The following is a 25,840-nucleotide window of genomic DNA, read 5'->3' as shown; positions in this document are numbered from 1 at the left end:
TTTACAACAGAAAATAAAAAAGATATCATGAATATGTTCTGTTTATGAAAACGAAAGTACAAAATACGACAATTCCAACTTCCGGTTTATCAGCGGCACACACGTGTTGTGTGTTTTGCACATTTGTCAAGTTCAACTGTGCAAGTAATTAGAAACTTCGTCTACCTTGACAACACGTAAAATTCATGGATCGGAAACGTGTAGTAACTGGTGGCGATAATGGACCGAAAGAGAAAAGAGGAAAACATAAAACAAAGTCCACATGTACTCCAAAACCGGCGACGGTCTCGCTGAACAAAAAGTACACAGACGAAACTAACGTGAAGAAAATAGAGGCTTCGTATCAAGGTTCCAAAGCATACGATCAAGGTAAGCGTAGTAGAATCACACGTTTTCATATATGTTGGAGTTTCCTACGGTCTGAAGAACTGAAGTACAGCAAATCAGAAACATTTACACTGTTTACATACAGAACTCTAGTGGACTACAGTGTTAACTCTTCACTACCAATAAAAACCAACACTCTCTTCTTTCAAATCCTCTTTTTGCACTATCAATTATTAAAATCAACATGTACTAGTCTACGCATACATTAAACTTGCACAAGTCTTCATCTTTCATGAAGTAGGCAAGTACCGTATATGGTAGAAGTAGAAGTTTAGTTTGCTCCCAACTGTAGCTTTATGTATATATGTTTCTGAGCAAATGTTGTTATCATACTGTACATGTACCACACCTGTTTTAATTACCTGTTACCTGTCGTCGAGGTCTTTAAATATGCCGTAGGCATCTCTGACCAATTTGAATATTGTTCATATTGTTTGGCGCTTGTGTGTTCTCATAGCAGGTAGGGTTGAACTTCTCTTGCTTGAATTTCCAATGGCTGTTTAGTCTTGACTTAAACTGGTTTAAAGTTTCTGATGATATGACATTTTCAGGTAGAGAGTTCCATTGATTTACTACTCTTAGTGAGAAACTATTTTTCCTGGTGTTAAGTCTGGAACGTCCCTTGACAAGTTTTTTACTATGACCTCTTGTTTGAGTATGACTTCGGGGAAGTAATTTATTTTTATCACATTTGTCTATGTCGTTCAGAATTTTGTATACTTCCACCTTTTTACTCCTGAGACGTCTGTATTCTAGGGTTGGCAGTCCTAAATCTAGTAGCCGTTCTGGGTAAGATTTGTTTTGAATATTTTTGATGAGTTTTGTTGCACGCCTCTGTACTTTCTCAAGTGTGATTTTATCTTTTTTTTGTATTTGTTGTTCAGACGGTAGATGCATATTCTAGATGTGGTCTCACCAATGGCTTTATAAAGGTTACAGAACGATCTTTTGTTTAAGTATTTGAACACTCTAGTCTTTTTAACTCAGTGCACAACAATGTTAACTCTTCACTACCATATTTGTAGTTGTGTGTTCTCATAGCAGGTAGGGTTGAACTTCTCTTGCTTGAATTTCCAATGGCTGTTTAGTCTTGACTTAAACTGGTTTAAAGTTTCTGATGATATGACATTTTCAGGTAGAGAGTTCCATTGATTTACTACTCTTAGTGAGAAACTATTTTTCCTGGTGTTAAGTCTGGAACGTCCCTTGACAAGTTTTTTACTATGACCTCTTGTTTGAGTATGACTTCGGGGAAGTAATTTATTTTTATCACATTTGTCTATGTCGTTCAGAATTTTGTATACTTCCACCTTTTTACTCCTGAGACGTCTGTATTCTAGGGTTGGCAGTCCTAAATCTAGTAGCCGTTCTGGGTAAGATTTGTTTTGAATATTTTTGATGAGTTTTGTTGCACGCCTCTGTACTTTCTCAAGTGTGATTTTATCTTTTTTTTGTATTTGTTGTTCAGACGGTAGATGCATATTCTAGATGTGGTCTCACCATGGCTTTATAAAGGTTACAGAACGATCTTTTGTTTAAGTATTTGAAGCTTCTTTTCAACACTCCTAGTGCACTACGATTTTAACTCTAGTGCACAACAATGTTAACTCTTCACTACCAATAAAAACCAACACTCTCTTCTTTCAAATCCTCTATTTGCACTATCAATTATTAAAATCAACATGTACCAGTCTACGCATACATTAAACTTGCACAAGTCTTCATCTTTCATGAAGTAGGCAATTACCATATATGGTAGAAGTAGAAGTTTAGCTTGCTCCCAACTGTAGCTCTATGTATATATGTTTCTGAGCAAATGTAATACTGTGCATGTAGCACACCTGTTTTAATTGTATATGGTCGTCTTCTAGCTACTGTTGTAGCGGAAAAGAGATCAACTTTTGACTATAACTTTACCTTTTCCGTACAACAGTAGCTAGTCGTCTTGTAGCTTCCCTCTAGGGTGAATTCCCTTAAGCTCAGTTAGTATTTAGCATCTGACCAGTAGGGCTGGATCAATATATCGATATACCGATACATATCGATTTTCAGAAGCGTATTGAATATCGATACGCAAACATGCTGTATATCGCTGTATCGTTTTAACAACTCAACATACTGTTTTCATTATAGAAAGAGGAAAATCCAAACAAAAGTTATTCTTAAACATCACTCAAGTAAGAGCATTTCAATCAAAAGGAAGTGTTTAAAGCATCTGTGTCACCTAGTTGGATTAGAAGTGTCTTTTCATAGCTAAGAATACAAATTGACAGAAATAAATCAACACAGATGGTGAACCAAATCAGATGTTTTGTAGGTTTTTGCCAGGTTATAGAATGTTTTGTCAAAATTGTCTTTATCGTCACAATATTCAAAACACAATGGTCAACTGAATTTGAAAAAAGAGGTCCAGTATATCGTCAATACGTATTGTGTATTGTTTCAGTGTATTGTCAATACGTATCGTATCGTTTTAGACCTTCCAATACCCAGCCCTCCTGACCAGTACTAGTAATGTGGACCAGCTGGCTGCACACTAGGGCTGGGTGTTGGAAGGGCTAAAACAATACAATGCATATTGAGAATGCACTGAAACAATACAAATGTACAACGGTAGGTTGATTTGTTATTACGATACAGCAATATACAGCATGTTTAAGTATCGATAATCAATATGCTGAACACTAGCAGTGATTTTTGTATATGATCATTTCAGGGGCCTGTACCTTTTAATTTGGGAAAAATTTTCATTCTCCTCCCTTGAAATGCATATATTTAGAAAAGGTTTTTCTTTATTTGGGAAAATATTTACATGAAATTGGGAAAATACAGCTAAATTTTGCGTCAAATGCACCCAAAAAAATCACTGACTTAGTCTCCCCTTGTTACATTTGCTGCCGTTATTTACAATGCACCTAATTGGTCTTGTAACAGGAGAGAAAATGAAGTGATCAGAACCCAAGACTCCCGAACACTAGCTGAATGCTCTACTGCACCTGGTAACAGATTATCAACACAGTCCCATCCCACTACACCCTACCTCCTTCGCCCTTGAAGACAAGATCCATGGGTATTTTAGTTGGGCACTAAATTTGTAATAGGATCAAGAGGAAAAAATGTAGTGGCAAGATCAGGATTTAAACCCTGGACCTCTGCACACTAGCCAAATTCTCTACCACTGATGATCGACCTAGTCTAATCTCGTTACAGCTAGTCTATACAAAAGTGATCCTTTGGAAAAGGATAAAAACAGCAGCTGATACATGTAGCTCAAGAGCTGTAGATGTATAAAATTGATTGGAGAGAGAACCTGGATTGGTTTGTGTTCAGGGGAAACATATTGAAAAATATAGTGACATGATCACCTACTAGATTCATTCTGTAGCTCAGTCAGTAAAGTCCGGGGTCGTAGGCTCAAACCAGGCTAATGGCACACTTAAACTCTGGCACTGTTACATTGTTATTGACTTAATCACTTCAACAGGGTTTTATATAAGTTTTCCTACCAATGCTCTCTTTCCATTATTTACTATGGTCATAAGTCTATGACACAGACTTTAAAAATTGACAAGGTCCCTAACATGTTCATGTTCATGTAACCTTCCCTCATCTCAAGGATACCAAGGTCTCAAGTAGTGGATGAAGACAATAGTCATTTATACACCCTCCCTCCTCTTCTTGCAACAAAGTTTGGAGTGTATTATAAAGTCATTGGCTTCAGTTCTTAAGTTTAAAACTTATGTGAAGATACATATAGAATCTTAATTATATTACTGGTTTTCTTTCAAGGTGGGTTGCAACTGTGCCATGAACCATTCACTCACTGTGTTCTGCCAGCTTTCATTGAAGAAGAAGAATTCCTGGAAAGCCTTCAGGACGAGCTGCTCGACTTGACATTTGCAGAAAAAAACAATGACCTCTACAAATTTCATCAGGTATTCTTCAATTTCAAAATCAAGAATGATCATAATGTTACAACCCAACCTTCATAAAAGAAATACTTCTGTAGTCTAATTGGGGTATGGATGATTGTCTAAACAGAATATTGAATTTATTAAAAATTTCACTGTGCTAAAACATGTACAGTCTTTTACTGTAATATTTCCTTATTTGTTGTAGAGCAGAGAAGACCTCAAGGTTGTTCAGAGCCCTCACATCAGTGCAATGAGGTAAAAAATATGGTGACTAATACTGACTATATACTGTACATTACATGTAGGCTTAAAATTAAGGTAAAATAGGCAATGACTATATATACCCCTGAATGATATATGGTATTCAATTTTACTATATTTGCTATCAAGTTAATTTCCATGAACTTCAATACATGTACCTGCCAATTAAATGGAAAGAATGACAAGTAAACTAACATGTATAGCTTTGAACATTTCTCACCGCCAATTAGTATCAAAGAAGAAATAATTAAATGTTCTCCTTGTGAAATAAAACAACTAAACAGTGCATATTACCTGTAAGGTAATAAATATGGTGATTTTAGAAGGAATATGCAATCAATCTTCTTAAATGATGTTTTTGAAAAAAACAAATGATTCAATATTTTGAACTTTTGATAAAAGAGTGCTTCATCAAAATATCTTACCTCAGGACTTTGACGAATAAATTTGCTTCCTTTCAGTATACTTTGATTAACTTACTTTTCGTAAATTGTTCAAATTAATTTAATTTTAAAAGATATGTATTACTGGAATAGCCTGAATTTGAAGGTAAACTAATTGAAAATTGGTAATAAACTACTTTAATTTCATCTAATGTAACATATTCATGTCTTTTTGTACAGAGATCTTATTTATGTGAAGTTTAAAGATTGGCTGGAGACAGTTACCCATATACCCCTCAATGATACAGTTGATATGTCGTGTGCCAAATATGAGTTTACAGGTATACGTTTGTACATATACATATGTATTATGATTTAAAAAAAAAATCATAGTATTATAGATAATCAATTATGTTCTTAAAGAGAAGATTTTTAAAAAATAAATAAATTTGATTGGAAAATCAAGCAGTCAACCAAATACATATATGTACTGTACATATTTTTCATTGGAAATACAGAGTGTGGCATATACTCTGATATAGCTTATACTTACATGTCATGATGGTTGATCTGTATTCCAAATACATCACATGACAGTCATGTGACTTTTGTAGATACACTGCTGTGCCATGATGATGAATTAGAGGGAAGACGCATTGCTTTTATCTACTATCTTGTCCCTCCTTCATGGTCTGACAAGGATGGAGGAGCGCTAGACCTATTCACAGTCAATGGTGGGTACAGTTGGTAGATAAACAAATAAACAAACATCTGCAAACATGGTAATATAAAAAAAAACCATTTTGGCAAAAGAAATTAAGCAATAGTCATGGTAATTTAAATATACCAGTAGTACTAAGCTAGAACTTTAAATGAGAAATATAAATGCTGCAAATGGTATAATTAAATTACCTCAACTGTGAAAGAATATCATAGGCATTATAAAACTAAACAAACCAATCCCACAGTTGTAAAGAATGGTGCCCTATAACAATGTTTTCATGTTAATATTCAAGGTCAATAACCATGAATCCATTTAATTATTGCTTTCAGATGATGGTCAGCCAGCTGATATTGTCAAAACTATAGTTCCAGTGAGAAACAACTTTCTGTTCTTTGAGGTGACACCAGTGTCATTCCATCAGGTAAACAAAATATAAGAAGGGACAAAATGTGTTTTTACATATGAAAGATAATAATATCTCATCATGACCTGTCTGTAAATATCACCCAAGGAACAAAGAAAAAAGGATTTTTAATGTAAATATAATCAAGTGGATTTTAATTCTACACAAGTAAAAATCATGTGTTAAAATTGGCAAATCAATTGATAAAGTAGTCAAGAAGTAGGTATCCATGGTGATATTTTTAGCGAAACTCAATGTTTTCTTGTGCTCGTTAAGACATGATGTCACAATCAAAATATAACCAGAGGGATGCATAACCCTGTAGTATATAAAGATGGAATATAGAGGTGTTTGTTAAGACATGTTTTACTTATATATAAAATACCCAAGATAAACAATACAGTCACATTGACAGATTAAGTCGTTCATGAAATGAAATTATTGAATTGTCTCCCTTGACAGGTTGCTGAGGTTCTGTCCGAGGACAAGACACGTCTGTCAATCAGTGGCTGGTTCCACGGTCCAGCTATAAAAAGACCTGCGGCCTTTGAGGAACCACACCCACCACTGGTTCAGGCTATTTCAATAGAGGTAACAAATTGATAAAAAAAAATTGTTTCTTATGAACTTTTAACATTTCTGCTTCATGTTGATAAAAGGTGTCTTTCTGGATTTTATTAGTTTATTTACTATTCTACATATATGTCTAGTTCAGGCTATTTCAATCAATATAATTGTTTCATATTTAAATTCTCACACTTGTGCTTCAGTATCTTCAAAGAAGAAAGTGCATTCCAGTATCAAACTTAAATTCCATACAAGTATATGTATATTATATTCCAACTTCTGCCGATAGATGTCTTTGACCTCACAGACCCTAGGTTTGTCAATGATGTGTGGTCAAGGCCATGCAGTTCTACTTTACACAAAGTAAGGTTTATATTGCTCCTCGTCATGAAATGGAGAGGAGAGACAAAAAGTGTTAAATTTCATTACGGACTGCTCCAATATTGGAACAAGAAGAGTCTAAACATGTTTGCAGGGTTGGATGTATTTACAATATTCTGTTATCATGGTATTACAGATGTACCTTATTGTTTCAACAGGAGGATGTGTTTTTTGACTGGATTAACCCTACATACCTGGACATGGTGTCACAGTCAGATATCTGTGAGCGCTTCGAGGAGGAATCTCAGATAGAACTACAGAACTTCCTGCAGGTATCAATATTTACCTACTACAAACAGCATAGAATATCTCTCGAAAATAATGGTATACTGTGACCCACTTATTTTTACGAAGGATAATTCTGCGTTTTTATATTGATGCCCCAGGTGTTTTTTCATTGCAGTTCAAATTTTTAATTTTCAGTTAAAAAGTTCTTTTGTACTACTTGTAGTTAAAATGTTGATAATCAATTTATTTTTGATAGCAACTTATTTTTGCCTGCAAAGTGCACACAATTTAATGGCATATACAATTATGTTTTATGGTATGCAGTATTCTGGATGAATTATATAAACATACATCTGTTGTTGGTAGTCTATTTTCACTTACCCGATTGTCAAAAAATCTTCTATACACAACTTTACCGTATATTTTCAATTCCTCATAATATATTTCCATTATTTAGAACAGCAAGTATGAGCAGTTAAAGAATGCACTACAGAAATGTGACTCCTGGACACCAAGGGGACCTGCTAACAAGCGGTACGTAGGATTTCTTATACAAATTGTACCTTATATGATTTACTGATGACTTTATAAATCTCTAATAAAATCAGTTGATGGATTAGCAAATTGAAAAATTCAGGGAAAAATAAAGGTCATTGTCAATCTGATATAATTGCCTAGACCAGATTAAGGATCGGGGCATTCAGAGATTTACACAGAGGTTCCTCTGATCTCACAACGACGACAGATATTTATGATAGATTGTTGTAAGACTAGAAAATCTAGTCAACTAGCCATATATAAACATTTAGGCTATCACTGATTGACTTCAGATCTCTGTGGAATGATTTGCTATACTATTACTTTGTACTGATTGACTTCAGATCTCTGTGGAATGATTTGCTATACTATTACTTTGTACAAGTACAATGTACCATTTTACTTGGCTTTTAACCTATGTTACATCTCTGTCTTTCCCAGTTGTTACTCTGTACTAGATGGTTCCCAGGAGATCGTCGAGGAATGTAGACGAGTGCTCCAGTCGGATGCTATGTTCCTCGTCCTGTCCAACCTAACTGGACTCAAACTACATGAACTGGCACCTGAGTCTGATACTGATGACAGTGACAAGGAGGAAGCAACAACTAATGGTAAAGGTAAAAGGATACAACTTTGTTTGAAGGACATATACTATAATTATACTCATTTCAAGTTAAATTTTTAAAGGTATAGCCTATAGGTTAATCCCAAGGGCTTTCGCCTTGTCAAAGGTCAGGTGGGATAACCCTGTTGAATTTAAAAGAACATCAAACAATTTACATTCATTTATTTAACATTATCTTTTTTGCAGGACAGGTTCAGCTGCAAGGACATATTTTCAATGAAATTTAAAGAATGTAGTTTCTTTAAGATCAAGGGGCAAACTTTTATTGCAAAGGTGTTTTAGTTTGTATGGTTTGATTGATTGAACCATATATCAGTTATTCATATATATGAAACGATAACCGACCTTTCTTTTGTTTTCATACAAGCTTTGGCAAGGACTTCCAATGCCTGTTTTAAAACCTGAAGGTCAACGAGGGTTTATACTTGACATATTTATAGACAGTAGATCCATTTGTTCTCAAGAGACAGAATAGTGTTAAAGCTCAGGCATTGTCTTAATTGTTAAAACAAGCAAGAAATATACAACCTTATGATACCAATTTATGGTATATCTAACGAAAGACTTTATTATCACAGGGACAAAAGGACAGCCATGCTTTTGTTGTCAAGTTCGTAGATGGAGACAAGGTTCATACACACTGGTACACGATAATGAGATTGAAGGGGACAGGGACTTCGCCTTGGATGTCATTCTTTATGTTGGTTGTGAAGGTAAAGTGATACTCCCTATAGTGTATAACTGCACTGTATTAAGACTTATACAATTTTACCCAACTTAATCTAAATTGATATTCTGATGTTCAATTATTGACTTTTTGTAGTGGTCTTGACCCAACTTCATCAGCTCTAGACCAGTATAAAAAGCTGAAATGATTAATACCCAGTAATTGTAACAATAACTGGATAAGATAGAGTCTGGATGTAGTATCTGGTTGAATTTGTTATAAATAATAACCATGAAACTATAATATTTTAAGACTGATCCATATAAATTCATCTATAGTGAACAGCAGGCTTATAGGATGGACTGATATGATGCCCAAAACTCATTGTGATGCTAGTCAATTTAAATTACCAGTACTGTAAATCAACTTTCTTTCAAGGCTATTAAACTTTTGCGATTTCCATTTCAAAACAAGTTTGCGAACATTGATATTCACAGATTTAACAATGGAATGTGAATTCCTATCAATATATATGATGTAGACATTATTTCGTGGAGATGAACTTTTCCTTATTGACTTAAATCGTGAAATTCGCAACAGTAAATTGCATGCAAATGATAGTTGGTTTACAGTAATTAATCATTAGAGCAGTGATAGTAAATAATTCCTCTTTTTCTATCAGGGTGGGAGCCGGACCAGGGAGGAATCACAAGTTACATTGCTCGAGGAGAAGATGAGGAGGTCAGTGTATCAATATACCTATATACATAACATTTTACTGTAACCCTGGTGACTACTAGCAGTAATACTGGTATACACGTCTAGAGATAACTTATCTTTAAATCTATTGGTAGAGTGTTAGACTTGTATGATCTAGTGGTCATTGGTTTGTTATCCAGTGGAGGCAATGATGGCATCATATAAAACCATGCTCCTGTGTTACAATGGCACCAATGCAATCTAAGGACACAGGAGTAAATTAGTACTCAATTTTCCCCCACAAACAGCACTGTTAACCCCTGAATCTCAGACAAGTTCTCTTTTATAATCTTTTTTGGTTTTATTTTCCAGTTGCTATCTGTGAGTCCTGTGGAGAACAGTCTAGCTCTAGTGTACCGAGGCCAAGATACACTGCACTTTGTCAAACACCTTAATGCCAGATCTTTGAAGCTGCCTAAAAAGGAATTTTATGACATATGCTGTACATACTATGAATAAATGTTAATATATTGATAATGCTTTTGATTCTTATTGAGAACACAGAATTTTGATATTTAAAAAATGTGTTTATATCTTAGCTTTACTAGCTTGTGAATTTATGTCATCGCTTGTCACTTGGATTGCTTTTATAATCTAATATTAACATTTACTTGTCACTTCTACTTTATATAAACTAACCAAGGCAAAGTGAAGTATATGACGGTATAACCGACACCCAAAACGTGACCATTATGATGTCCTAATGATGATGTGGTGACGTCAACTGATCACCATCAAAATGGCTGTTTAAATTGTCGTTGATTAACGGTTTTTCCTGATCTAGTTAAACATTGTTACTGCAGAGACCCCAAAATGAGTTGACAAACAGATGTCAAAAAGTCTAAAATCTTTAAACGACTTCTTCTCAAGAACCAAAAGGCCCAGAATACTCATATTGGGCCTGCAGCATGCTGGGATGAAGGGCTACCAAGTTTGTGCAAATAAATGACCTTGTGTTCATTCAGGTCACAGAGGTTAAATAGGCTGAAATCTTTAAACAACTTCTTGTGAATAAACAAGAGGCCTAGAGACCTGATAATGGGCCTTTGGCATGCTGGCTACTAAGTTTGTTCAAATGAAGGACCTTGACTTCATTCAAGGTCACAGGTCAAAAAGGCTAAAATGTTTAAACGACTTCTTCTCAAGAACCACAAGGCCCAGGGTACTCATATTGGGCCTGCGGCATGCTTGAATGAAGGGATACCAAGTTTATTCAAATGAAGGACCTTGACCTTCATTCAAGGTCACAGGGATCAAATAGGCTAAAATATGTAAACAACCTCTTATGAATAACTAAGAGGTCTAGAGACCTGATATTGAGCCTGTGACATGCTTGGAAGAATGACTTGTTCAAGTGAATGACCTTGAACTTCATTCAAGGTTACAGGGGTCAAATAGGCTAAAACCTTTAAATGACTTCTTGTAAATAACTAAGAGGCCTAGAGACTGGACATTGGATTTGTAGCATGGTGGGGATCATGGGACCTTCATTCATGGTCTAATTCATCAAATATATCAGAACCTAAACTTCTTCTATTAAAAGAGTTCTTTTGTATTGCTTTAATTGTTTACCACTACTATATTCTTTGATGTGTTGTATTATGCCAATGGTCATATGACCGTTAAGGCCCATGAACCTCTTGTCATTAGAGTTTATATAGAAACTATTTTATAGGGCTATAACAATACAGTATGTACTCACAGGGATGCTATGGGGTATTCAAATCATAAAGTTTTGGAAGCAGATATCTAATACATTGTATTTGTTTTAAAACTAATTTTCATACAATTTCAACCCTTAAAATTATTACCTTAATAACTACCAGACAGCTCAACAGCGAAATGAATCTTTAAGCTTAGATTTTGCAGGTTTGCATTTGTTTGGTGTCGTAACCTTTATTTAGGCTATCGATATAATTTTTATATGTTATAATTGTATTTAGTAAACTTTAATCTTGTCCAGTTTTACAGCTCATTTGATGTTTTATGCACTCCTACAACATTAATACGTTTTCGTCTACTTTAGAAATGGTAATCCTAGTCCTAAATCTTGTACGTTATGTACTCTTTTAGTGGCTCCCCTGTGGACATTTCCAACAGATATTTGGTCTTTCACTAATATGGGAGACCACACTTTAGTTGCGTATTCTAAATGGGGCCTAATAGTAATAAGAACATTGTTATGTTCATGTAAAAAAGTTCTAAATATTAGTCAAAGGATGCTAGATCTATATTTGCTTTTTTAACTGATTAACTTACACGCAGGCTGAATTTTAAGTGCTTAAACATGTAGGTCTTTTTCTGTGGATACCTTTTGTAATTTGTTTTCTGGAGGAGATATCGATAGGTTAGCAGATTTTTTTTATTAGGTTACCAAAATTGAAGTCGTTACATTTTTTTTTGTTCCGCGAAAATTTTCAGTCTTTAGTCCCTTTGACTGTATTATTAAATATAAATCTTCTGCTCGTGTGTTGTTTATTGATGTTCTTAAACACTTTAGAGTCATCAGCAAAGAATGCCGTAACACTGTGATTAACGATATCTAGCACATCGTTTACATTTACAGAATAGGACTTGGCCCAGTACACTACCCTGGGATCCACCAACTAGATTTTTCGTCCTGTATGATTATACATTACTTTATACGAAAGTCGATCGATAGAAGAAATAAAAAATAAATTTCGTTATTACATGAACTTTGGCGTTATTATCGCGTTAATATATATAGCGAAACTGTGGCGCTAAATTACGTAAAAAATACTATATACATGTATTACATCGTTTGACACCTCAGAAACCACATTTTGATTCCTAAAGCTAAGCCACATTTGATATGGACGAACATGAACTTTGTCATCTAGACCAATGACGTTATCTGGAATGCTGAAGTTTTCTCAAAATAAGTGTTGAAACATCGTTTAAATCTGAAAACTGTTTCCATTGTTAATTTCAATTGCTTTAGATACCGCTTTAGAGTTGATTTGCTTTTAAATTCTTTCCCATACTCAAGGATTTATAAGTCATATACGTCCTTGCCATACTCCAGTGCATCTACACATCATTTTCATGTTTATTTTAGAATAAACACTGATTACGTTTATACATTTATAAGAAGCAAAATCTATCTTTGCTTGTATCTATACTGTTGCTAAAATAACTCCCATGAATACGTGTACATGTATCTATACTTCCCAACAGATCCAATGACAGTGTAAACGTTAGCGTTAATGCATGTGACATTCGAATTCTCTTGTTGGAAATCCAAAGGTATTAAAATTGTTTGTAATCATCTGAAAAAAAAATCCACTAATCCCATAGTCATTATCCCATGTTTGTAAGGACAATGAATTATCATTATACTAGATACGTTTGTCCGAAATGTCCTAGTGGTCAATGTCACGTCACAGTATTTCCGGTAATTAGCGCCCGGTTTTGACCCAAGGTACAATGTACATATCTATTTATAGGTTCTTTGTGACATGGACGGACCCGCTAGTGAGATCGAGATCATGTAAGTCTGTTTCTTCATTTACGATTTTTTTTTATCTATATTGCCAATCAATTCAACAGATCCAGTATACCAGTTAAAGAAATAAATAAATTAAATAATAAAGTTTAATTTAACAATCAATCATTATAAAAATACCATAGTTATTAGAAAATATTTATGTAAATAGCAATAGGAAATATAAGATATGCTATGAACAAATTTAAATGAGTATAAGAATTTAGCGATGTCCCAAATAAAATACACGTACTTACATTATGTAATCAATGCTGAGTAGAAGGGATCTGTCTAAAACATGATCTTTGATAAGATTTGTTACAATGTAGTTTATCTGCGGTACACAAAAATGAATGCAAGGACGTAGATTCTCACTTATAATTTTTTTTTCGTACAACACAACAATTTTTCTGTTAACATATTAAAAGCAGCAACAACTGTTGAAACAGAATAAACAGCACATTATAATTAGACAAAAGGTAAAATCTGCTCAGCAAGGCAAGACTATACGGAACAGTCGAAAACTGTCACGTGACCGCTCACTGTCCCGTTAGTTGTCGGAGGAACAGTTACAACCGACACTCTGACACTACTGGTACCGTAACATCCAGTCTAGATGTTTGTAATTGTCTTGCCTGGTTCTGGTATAACAGTGTTCACTAATACTGTCGTTGTGGCATATTGCAATTGGGGTACCGAATGGATATCGCTGAATATCAGAAAGTCGGATTTTCGTAAACATGTGCAACATCAAATCATTTTTTACACAATAGACAGTCATTTGGTAGATAAACAGATCCAGCAAGTAGTTTGCATTTTTTCATAGCGATTTCTGCATTCACCCATCTGTAGACCAAGTTTATGGATACATACAGTCTTTGAATTTATTGCTATAGCGATTTCGCAAAAATTTCGGCATCTGGACGATCTGTTCTAAATACGTGGTACAGATATCTTTTATTTTTCCAAATCAAAACAAAACTACAATGTACATGCATACTTTTAGTAGTTTGTCATCATTTGTTATACACATTATTAATATGATAATATAAAATCTAGAAGATAGATGGAAGTTGGCCTTTTAGTGAGGAGAATCTATATGATGAACTTTTACAGAACGGCATTGTCAGAGACTGGAAACAAAAGATATTTCATATAGGCCACGTTTGCTTATCAAAACTAGAAACGCATTTAAAACTGAAAACAATATCAAAGATACCCCAATCAAATTGAAACACATGAGTAAAGACATGGAAATTCATATTTATTGTAGAATCCGGATAAGTTTTTCTCTTCTTCCTGTCACATCCAAGTTTCTCTTTATCTTTCGCTCCTTTACAAATACTTATGTGTTTCTGAACAACTTTATAGTCATCAAAAATTGTAAAAGTAGTGCATTACTCAGTGACTTGTACAGACATCTTAGACTAATTAAATAAATTTACTGTTACATCAATACTATTATTTTATTGTCAATTTTCTATGATAAAGGTAGTTACAATTTAGTAGTGAACGTATACCTTAAAGCAATGTGCAGTTAAAGGTATGAAGAGAGCTTCTAGCAGAAAATGTACATCTAAACTTAGGGTAAGATTGTAGATTTCACAGCATTCCCAGAATAAGTGCTCAATAATTTCTCTTTCTAAATTACAAATACTACAGATAGGATTATTGGCAAGTTTTCTATGAATTTGTTGTTAGAATATGATAGCTAATTATATTAGGATATTCTACACTGAAACCAAAACAGTTTGGAATTGTTGGTGGATTGGAAAGGCAATGTATAAATGTTCGCCCAGTCATCCTCACTAAGGTTTAAAAAGTCGCCCCACCTTTCCTTACTTTTGACCGAAAATGTTTATCTGGTACATTTAGACATTTTAATACAAATGTATATCAATGTATATCAGACGGGTGTCTGCATGAATGATCTCCCTTTAAGTGAACTAATTGATCTATGTTTACTAATCTGTACCAAGGCCCTAATATCTATTATTAAAGTAATTACCTAAAGTTATTATTACTTTCCTGGCTTAGCTTAATGTAGCTCCCTCCAATATTTACCACTTTACACCAATTAAACATTCTAGTAACAGGAACTTTCTATCTAAAGACTATATTTTTATTTTGTTGAGGTTATGAGGGTACAGTACTGTACATGTATAATGATAATGAAACATGTGTAAATTATGTAACCCCAGCTTCCTATTGATAAATTGTTATTTTTGTTTCTGTTTAGACACGTCATGTGAAATTGAATAGACTTATCAATACATATGATATATTATATACTAAATGTGCAAGCACTTTATACTTTTCACCATACTCTGCTACATGTTACCAGTATTATTATCTTTCTTTTCCTCCAAATTGAAGAGCGCATAATCATAATAATAAATTTCTACATTTCTATATCAAAATTATTTCAATATATTTACAATAAATGTAAATGAATATACATGTATGTAAAAATTGAACAATTTTTTAAAAGTATACACAGATATCAATCTGAATTGTTCCGTGTCATATATTTCCACTGTGTAGCCCAAGGGACCTCATACACGTATTAGCTCAAAATCATCTGGGAGGGAGTATCAATATCAAATAAAATCTGTGATTGATACAATTGAACATATGATATCATCTCATATTTGTTCAGTTAATGAAGAATTTAAAACAATATGACTAACAACATCAGTGTAAAAGTGTCCACAATAGTGACATAATATTACAGAATTTTCCACACGTACAGACACAATCATTTTCATCGTATATCTTACAGTTCGAAGGCAATTTGAATGACGTAGAGCTAGTTTCCAAAGGTAATTGGGTTATAAACAATCATGTAATGATTAGAATCGTGTGAATTCTGCGTCATTTGACATTCTCAATTACAGACATTTGTTTCATGCATTCACTGTAGTTACATATTAAGTAGTCAGTGGCCATAATACAGTACGCCAGCGATTTTTTAACTATGTATTCTTAGTAATTTTACATTCCACCTCAGAAGTCAATTACAAACGTAAAATCTTCAAAGATGACGACATAAAGCTAGTTAACAAGCGCTTATTTTGAAAATAATGAAGACGTTCCTCCGCTGCAATATCTGTGAGTTATATTTGCATGTTCACTGCAGTCCCACTATGTAACCTTACCAAGCGCAGTTGGCAGTCATGTAGACAATGAACTTCAAGCGCTTATTATGACGTCATCATTATTGTGACGTCACAATCGTCGTGTCAGCGTTTGGTAAGGTTACATAATGGGACTGCAGTGAAGATGTAAATATAGTAAAATGGCGTCATGAAAATTACTTGTCTACAATTATAATCGATTCTCCGATAACAATGGCACGGAAAGTATTTTAGGTAATTAATATAGGATGTAGAATAGTTTTTAGTCAGTATATAAAATCTTGTTACGGTTTAATGCAAAATGTCTTTAGGAATAGGGGCCGCGGTGGCCGAGTGGTTAAGATGTACCGACATATTACCACATGTCCTCCACCTCTGGGTCGCGAGTTCGAATCCCATGTGGGGCAGTTGCCAGGTACTGGCCGCTGGTCGGTGGTTTTTCTCCGGGTACTCCGGCTTTCCTCCACCAACAAACCTGGCACGTCCTTAAATGACCCTGGCTGTTAATAGGACGTTAAACTAATCAAACAAAAAGACTTTAGGAATGACAATTAAAAATATGTATAATTACTAATAATACACAACAAAATTTTCACTTCCGTACTGTATTGTGGCCACTGACTGTACTAGGAAAAGATCCATTATAGGAAAAAAATTAAAACAAATTTTGATATATAAGTTATATTTCTTAAGTATTGTGGTGATGTTTGGAATAAAACCTTTTTGAACAATTAAAAAATATCTAACATTAAAAATTCTGAAAATCAAATTTGTTCTTTTTATTCTACGAACTCTGCCTAGGAACAATTAAATAGTTTTTTAATATCTATATATGCCTCAATAGAGGTCCATCCTAAGTATAGGAGAAACACCGAAAACTGTAGATTAGTCAAGATAATGGACAATGCGAGGGCCGAGTATTGTTCATTATCTTGACTAATCTACAGTTTGAGGTGTTTCTCTTACTTAAAACATTGATGTACAGTGCTAACTATGGCTATTGTGTAACTAATCTACAGCTACAGGTAAAGCCTTCAACCACCTTTGACACTGAACATGTCAGCACAGTAACTGTTGTAATATGTCTACTCTGGTCAAGCATGCATCGCATGATTTTTTCATGAAATTCCATACCAATGTTGTTCCCAGAGAAATTTTTGTGAGTTTGAGTTCTCTTCATTCTGAGTGGTGCAGTACAAGAGGCAACATGGCAGACATTGCAGATAAGATCTTTACGAAGTCAAACTATCTAAAGTGTTTATCAAATTTCCAATAAGAGAGTTTATTTTGTGACATGTTAATTCAACTGCTCTTTATGTCAGAGGCAGACCATTCACTTGGATAAAACTTGCCGGAAATTCACAAGATATGGAGGATTAGCATGGAAACGTATTGATTTGGAATATACCGCTCTATGTTATGAAATGAAGAATATGATTGGTCCTAAAACATAATATCAAGATTTAGTGGATTCTAAGGGAAACTACATTGAAATTCAGTGAAAACGGCAAAGTGATGAAAAGAAAATTTCAAATTTGTTCATTAGGCTTTGCGTGATTCTTGGATAAGGAATTATACCGAAATTATTCAATTCGGAAAACGTGGATTTCAGTGTATGTATTCAAGAAATAAGGCAATTAACAGTGAAATTATTGGGAAATACACCGAAAGCATTCATTCAATTTTCAAAGAAAGAAAGTACACATTTCTATTTAAAATCAAAACATCATTGGTGGAATACCTGTGCTGTCGAAATACTAAAGGGCCTTGATTTTCAACACAAGGAGAGATTTTATGCGTTGTGGTTGATGTGATTGGATTTATGCCGATGTCCATGAACCAATATATATACTGAAGTTTTCTATTACATTTATGTTGAATTTGATTACATTTACTTGTTATTTATCTGTCCAATTTTACAATGCTGCATGTAGTGTCACTCTCAACCTTTCATTGTACATTTGTTTACCTGAACCTGTAGATTAGTTGAAACTAATCTACAGCTACAGGTAAACTAATGTACAGTGAAAGGTCTACTAATCTACAGACAGAACAAGTACTTGAACAATAGTCTAAATAAAGTACTGGGGACAACAAAAGGTGACATCATAGCCATGTTTTAATAGTGATATATACATGTCTGTTCTAGTTCTTCTGTCAAACCCTTGTATAAACTTTATAATAAATTGTTGAGCCCTTTCCAGCATAAATAAATCAGGTTTTGATAACACCCAAAGCTCACAACCATATAGAGCAAAAGGATAAACTTTTATTTTGATATTTTTGAAATAGTAATGGGGTTCAGGGCACCCTGATGTGCACCAGAACGTAGTAATGCTAAATACTACTACTTTTTAATTTGTAACATCCCTGTTTGATACTTTCAAAGGAATGATGTTTACAATTCAGAATAAAACCAAGATGATTAGTTTCTAAAACAATAGGTAAAACATTATTATGAAGACTAAATGTACAGTTGATGTTTAATGTTCTCTTATCAGAAAATACCATAATTTTACTTTTTGACCAGAAATACAGAAATCTACATTTTCTACTGTATTTTTCTACCTCTACCACAGTTTTCGACTTTATTCAATAGGTTATTAATAAAGACAAGATACATTTTTACTGAGAGCCGTCCCCTTGTTACTGTACGTTACAGAAACTGGGCCATTGAGAAATATAATATATTTCGTTTAATTTTGTTAGGGGCTGACCATTTGCTGTCCAGAGCTATGGAGACTTGTATCGATTGGATAGTCGGATGGCTCGATAAACCGAAAGCCTGGCAGTCTATGTAGGCCGATAGTCTGATGAGCCGTAAGTTGAAATTGTCAGCAGTATTCAATTTTTTTTCATGGTTGAGACATAAAAAATTATTAGGAGTAATTAGTTTCCGAAATATTTTGAAATATACTCTTTCGTACTCTTTCGTAGAAAATTAATTGAAAGAGAAAACGTTACCTTAGTTTACTAATTTAAATCACCTTTTTATTTATTTGCAATCACGTGCTTATGAAATGAACTCAAAACATACTCTTTCGTTGCTGTTTTGACGCTTATTTTCACGGAGTAAATTATTCGCAATTTTCACTTCAACTGGAAACAAGAGGCCCGTGAGCCTTAACGGTCACATGATATTTTATACAAATTAGTTATGTAATTTACTAGCCAACTAATGTCTTTTGTTCACAAAATAGGAACATAGATCTTATAGGTTTACATTCAAAGTTTCATTAAGCTTGGTGCATATTTACTCACATTACCGTGTTCACAAAGTTCAATAATTTTCATTTCAAAGGGTAATAACTCCGTAAATGATCTTCGAATCAAGGTGATTTTCAAATTCGTCCGAGATCTCTCCAACGTTAGTCTACGTACAAAATTTTATTAAGCTCGATACACATTTACTGAAGTTATCATGTTCACAAGATTCAATAATTATAATTACAAAGGGTAATAACTCCGTCAGTTACGATCTAATCAAGTCAATTTTCTAACTTGTCCGAGATATTTCAAATTTTAGTCTAAATAAAATGTTTCATGAAACTTAGTGCATATTTATTCAAGTTATCGAATTCATAAGGTCCAATAATAAATATTAGTGCAAAGGGCAATAACTCCGTAAATTACTGCCGAATCAAGCTGATTTCCGAACTCGTCCGAGATTTCAAACTCGTCCGAGATCATTCCAATTTTAGTCTACATACAAAGTTTCATTAAGCTCGGTTTATATTTACTCAAGTTATCGCGTTCACAAGGTCCAATAGTAATCATTAGTACAAAGGGCAATAACTCCGTAAATTACCGTTGAATCAAGCTGATTTCCGAACTCGTCAGAGACCGTTTCAATGTTAGTCTACATACAAAGTTTCCTGAAGCTCGGCTTATATTTACTCAAGTTATCGCGTTCACAAGGAAATATTGACGGACGACGAGGGACAAAAGACTATCGCAATAGGTCACCATGACCTATGGTCAGGTGACCTAAAAACAAATTATTCTCGATTATGCTATGTGTCTTTAACAAACCATGTTATTAAGTATTTTATTTCATTTGTGCTATCACGAAATGTTATACAGAATTGCAAAACTGCAATCCTGCGAAAATGAGATTTAGTTCCGTGGATTTAAAATTGAACTGAGGTATCTTTGAATCTAATTATGCAAGAATGGTCCTAGATATTATTTTGCGGAGATAAACTTCCGCCAATTTATCTTGGTCGTGAATTCCGCAAAAAGAAAAATGGTTTACAGTAATGCACAGAATATTAATATAGTATGATGAATCGAACAAAATCATATTATTCTTAGCATCTCTATGTCTCCTGCTGATGCCGGCTTAAGGAGTTCTCGAATCAGAAACGAGTTCGTCATAACCAGTTCAACGAAATACGTTCACTCTCAGTATCTCTGTTTCTGTTAGCGATGCAGTCTTAATGGGTTCTAGAAAATATTGACTTCTGAAGTTCCCAAAAATGCCTCATTCACAAACTCGCTTCCTCCCTTTGCGATGTGTGCATAATGAGTTCGACGAAATCATCTCACTCTCAGCACTTACTTGGGTTCCAGTATGTAAATATTGACTTAAGGATTCCTAAGAAATATCTCATTCATAACATACCTGATTCTCCTGTCGATGCAAGGATTTACAAGTTATAAAAGATATTAACCTAAGAGCTTAATGAAATGTAATATTCACTTATCTCATCGATATTTTCCCTGTCTAAGCAGCTTAACGAGATCCACGAAACTATCTGAACGTCTGGTCCTTTTGGATATGCCGATCTACGAAAATATTGCTTTGTAATCTTCTGTTTTTCACTTGGAGTTGCGGTTAATTCTTCAAAATTATAGAAAACCCAGCCCAGTTCTTTCCTGCCGATGAGAATTTAAGGAAATGTCTAATTTGCAACATCGTCAATCTTTCTGACAATGCGGGCTGAAAGTTAAAAGAGCAATGCAGGCTTAATGAGTTTTATGAAATCATATTAGTTTTAGCCTCCATGATTCCTATGTCGATTTGGGCTTAATGAGCTCAACGAGATCATCGTATTGTAAGCATCTGGGATTTTTCTAGTGATTCGGGCCTAATGAGAAAATATTCATTGACTTTTCTCCTGGCAAAACGGCTTAAACCAGTTCAACGAAAGTAGTTCTTTCTCAACATCTCTATTTCTATTGGCTATGCGGTCTTACTGCAATTCCCGAGAATATCGGCTATTCACAATATTATCATTTCTCCTTTAATGCGGCCTACACAAATTCATCCTATTTCAGCATTTCTTTTCTCATTTCTTATGGCGATTTGAGGAGTTTCAGAAAAATCCGGATAACGGAATTTACAGAAATGCCTACCTCGCATCATCTGTGTTTCTACTAGCAATGCGGGCGTAGCTAATTCAACGAAATAATCTGACTTTTAGTATCTCTGTTCTGCTCTTGATGCGGTGTTAATGACTTCCAGGAAATATTTCATTCACAACATCTAAGTTCCAGCTAATATGTGTTTCTCCTGGTGGGTTAAACAATATGCTATGGTGAAGAATACTTGTTAAAATGTGACCGTTTGACAGACGATTACTTTCTTGCCTGCGAGTTCTTATAACACTTCTCTAGGTTGTCTCCTGATGGTAGCATTACCCGACTGCACGTGTACATGTAGAAGGAGGTTATAAACATGTGCGGATGCTGCAACCTAGTAGCCTCGTGACCTGATCATTTGGAATGTTTAAGGCCGTAAGCTCCTTGCTATGAATTGGATGCGGTTTTTTATATCCACAAAGTTCATGGTTTATAAGTAGTTAAGCCGCCACTGCTATTTTTGGGCGGTCACACTCATTCCTTATGGTCAGTAAAGTTGAAAATGTGTTCAGAAAACATCATTCCAATGGTCACAATTTGATGAGTATACTTCAACTTTAAAAACATTATCTATTTCCTTAAATTATCTATTTGATGACTATTCTTTAACTTTCAAAACGTTACCTGTCTCCTTAAATTATCTATACAAATATCTGTTTCTGTTGCCAATCTGTTACAGATCGATGCGGCTCAACACATTTAACGAAATCATCTTATATGCAGCCTCTCTGTTTCTCTTGGCGATATGGATGGAAGGAGTCTTAGATTCATATCAATATGGAGTTACAGAAAATATCGGTACAGGGAGTTCCAAGAAATGTCTCATTTACAATTTTATCACTATTTCCTCTTGCGATGCAGTCTTAATGGAATTCGGAAAATATCGGTTAAATGAGTTTCAAAAATGCCTAACTCTCATCATCTATGCTTCTGGTCGCGATCCGGGCATAACCATATCAACAAAATCATCTCATTTTCAACATCTCTGTTTCTGTTGACGATATGGTCTTAATGGAGTTCCAGAAAATATTGACTTGTGGAGGTTCAAATAAATATCTTATTCACAACATGGTCTTTTCTCCTGTAAATGCGGCCTAAACAAGTTCAACGAAATCATTTCGTTTTCAGCAATTCTGTTTTCGCTGGCAATGTGGCTTTAAAGAGTTTCAGAACATATCGGATTTTGGAATTCACAGAAATGTCTATCTCTCATCATATGTGGTTTTGTTGGCGATACGGGCGCAGCTAATTCAACGAAATCATCTAACTCTCAGTATCTCTGTTTCTCCTGGTGATGCGCTGTAAAGGACTTCCAGGAAATATCTCATTCACAACATCTAAGTGCCAGCTCCTATGTGTTTCTCCTGGTGGGTTAAACAATATGCTTTGGTGAAGAATACTTGTTAAAATGTGACCGTTTGACAGACGATTACTTTCTTGTCTGTGAGTTCTTAGAATACTTCGCTAGGTTGTCTCCTGATGGTAGCATTACCCGACTGCACGTGTAGAAGGAGGTTATAAACATGTGCGGATGCTGCAACCTAGTAGCCTCGTGACCTGATCATTTGGAATGTTTAAGGCCGTAAGCTCCTTGCTATGAATTGGATGCGGTCTTTTATATCCACAAAGTTCATGGTTTAGAAGTAGTTAAGCCGCCACTGCTACTTTTGGGTGGTCACACTCATTCCTTATGGTCAGTAAAGTTAAAAATGTTCAGAAAAAACATCATTTAAATGGTCACAATTTGATGACTATTCTTTAACTTTCAAAACTTTACCTGTTTCCTTAAATCATCTATACAAATATCTGTTTCTGTTGCCAATCTGTTACAGATCGATGCGGCTCAACACATTTAACGAAATCATCTTATATGCAGCCTCTCTGTTTCTCTTGGCGATGCGGATGGAAGGAGTCTTAGATTCATATCAATATGGAGTTACAGAAAATATCGGTACAGGGAGTTCCAAGAAATGTCTCATTTACAATTTTATCACTGTTTCCTCTTGCGATGCAGTCTTAATGGAATTCGGAAAATATCGGTTAAATGAGTTTCAAAAATGCTTCACTCTCATCATCTATGCTTCTGGTCGCGATCCGGGCATAACCATATCAACAAAATCATCTCATTTTCAACATCTCTGTTTCTGTTGACGATATGGTCTTAATGGAGTACAAGAAAATATTGACTTGTGGAGTTTCAAGGAAATATCTTATTCACAACATGGTCTTTTCTCCTGTAAATGCGGCCTAAACAAGTTCAACGAAATCATTTCGTTTTCAGCAATTCTGTTTTCGCTGGCAATGTGGCTTTAAAGAGTTTCAGAACATATCGGATTTTGGAATTCACAGAAATGTCTATCCCTCATCATATGTGGTTTTGTTGGCGATACGGGCGCAGCTAATTCAACGAAATCATCTAACTCTCAGTATCTCTGTTTCTCCTGGTGATGCGCTGTTAAGGACTTCCAGGAAATATCTCATTCACAACATCTAAGTGCCAGCTCCTATGTGTTTCTCCTGGTGGGTTAAACAATATGCTTTGGTGAAGAATACTTGTTAAAATGTGACCGTTTGACAGACGATTACTTTCTTGTCTGTGAGTTCTTAGAATACTTCGCTAGGTTGTCTCCTGATGGTAGCATTACCCGACTGCACGTGTAGAAGGAGGTTATAAACATGTGCGGATGCTGCAACCTAGTAGCCTCGTGACCTGATCATTTGGAATGTTTAAGGCCGTAAGCTCCTTGCTATGAATTGGATGCGGTCTTTTATATCCACAAAGTTCATGGTTTAGAAGTAGTTAAGCCGCCACTGCTACTTTTGGGTGGTCACACTCATTCCTTATGGTCAGTAAAGTTAAAAATGTTCAGAAAAAACATCATTTAAATGGTCACAATTTGATGACTATTCTTTAACTTTCAAAACTTTACCTGTTTCCTTAAATCATCTATACAAATATCTGTTTCTGTTGCCAATCTGTTACAGATCGATGCGGCTCAACACATTTAACGAAATCATCTTATATGCAGCCTCTCTGTTTCTCTTGGCGATGCGGATGGAAGGAGTCTTAGATTCATATCAATATGGAGTTACAGAAAATATCGGTACAGGGAGTTCCAAGAAATGTCTCATTTACAATTTTATCACTGTTTCCTCTTGCGATGCAGTCTTAATGGAATTCGGAAAATATCGGTTAAATGAGTTTCAAAAATGCTTCACTCTCATCATCTATGCTTCTGGTCGCGATCCGGGCATAACCATATCAACAAAATCATCTCATTTTCAACATCTCTGTTTCTGTTGACGATATGGTCTTAATGGAGTACAAGAAAATATTGACTTGTGGAGTTTCAAGGAAATATCTTATTCACAACATGGTCTTTTCTCCTGTAAATGCGGCCTAAACAAGTTCAACGAAATCATTTCGTTTTCAGCAATTCTGTTTTCGCTGGCAATGTGGCTTTAAAGAGTTTCAGAACATATCGGATTTTGGAATTCACAGAAATGTCTATCTCTCATCATATGTGGTTTTGTTGGCGATACGGGCGCAGCTAATTCAACGAAATCATCTAACTCTCAGTATCTCTGTTTCTCCTGGTGATGCGCTGTTAAGGACTTCCAGGAAATATCTCATTCACAACATCTAAGTGCCAGCTCCTATGTGTTTCTCCTGGTGGGTTAAACAATATGCTTTGGTGAAGAATACTTGTTAAAATGTGACCGTTTGACAGACGATTACTTTCTTGTCTGTGAGTTCTTAGAATACTTCGCTAGGTTGTCTCCTGATGGTAGCATTACCCGACTGCACGTGTAGAAGGAGGTTATAAACATGTGCGGATGCTGCAACCTAGTAGCCTCGTGACCTGATCATTTGGAATGTTTAAGGCCGTAAGCTCCTTGCTATGAATTGGATGCGGTCTTTTATATCCACAAAGTTCATGGTTTAGAAGTAGTTAAGCCGCCACTGCTACTTTTGGGTGGTCACACTCATTCCTTAT

The 25,840-nt window shown here is 34.9% G+C and overlaps 1 protein-coding gene across 2 annotated transcripts; it reads left to right on the top strand.

Annotated features, from left to right (window-relative positions):
• Nucleotides 1-70: 70 nt before the first annotated feature.
• On the top strand, nucleotides 71-10,313 carry LOC138325460 (prolyl 3-hydroxylase OGFOD1-like). 2 transcript variants are annotated; one of them, XM_069271139.1, is made up of 13 exons: nucleotides 71-369; nucleotides 4,177-4,322; nucleotides 4,507-4,556; nucleotides 5,186-5,286; nucleotides 5,560-5,679; nucleotides 5,999-6,090; nucleotides 6,535-6,663; nucleotides 7,179-7,292; nucleotides 7,706-7,782; nucleotides 8,227-8,396; nucleotides 8,989-9,123; nucleotides 9,760-9,818; nucleotides 10,149-10,313. In XM_069271139.1, exons 1-13 carry the CDS (start codon nucleotides 186-188, stop codon nucleotides 10,293-10,295), a joined length of 1,524 nt encoding a protein of 507 aa, XP_069127240.1. In that variant the 5' UTR covers nucleotides 71-185; the 3' UTR covers nucleotides 10,296-10,313. The 2 variants fall into 2 exon arrangements, with proteins under 2 accessions (XP_069127240.1, XP_069127239.1); XM_069271138.1 differs by having other exon boundaries at nucleotides 8,227-8,402.
• The last annotated feature ends 15,527 nt before the right edge of the window (nucleotides 10,314-25,840 follow it).

This window comes from Argopecten irradians, chromosome 6, assembly GCF_041381155.1.
Source record: "Argopecten irradians isolate NY chromosome 6, Ai_NY, whole genome shotgun sequence".
In the NCBI taxonomy this organism is placed as follows: Eukaryota; Metazoa; Mollusca; class Bivalvia; order Pectinida; family Pectinidae; genus Argopecten; species Argopecten irradians.
Note: the sequence above shows the minus strand (reverse complement) of the source record. Positions and strands in the feature narration are given on the sequence as shown.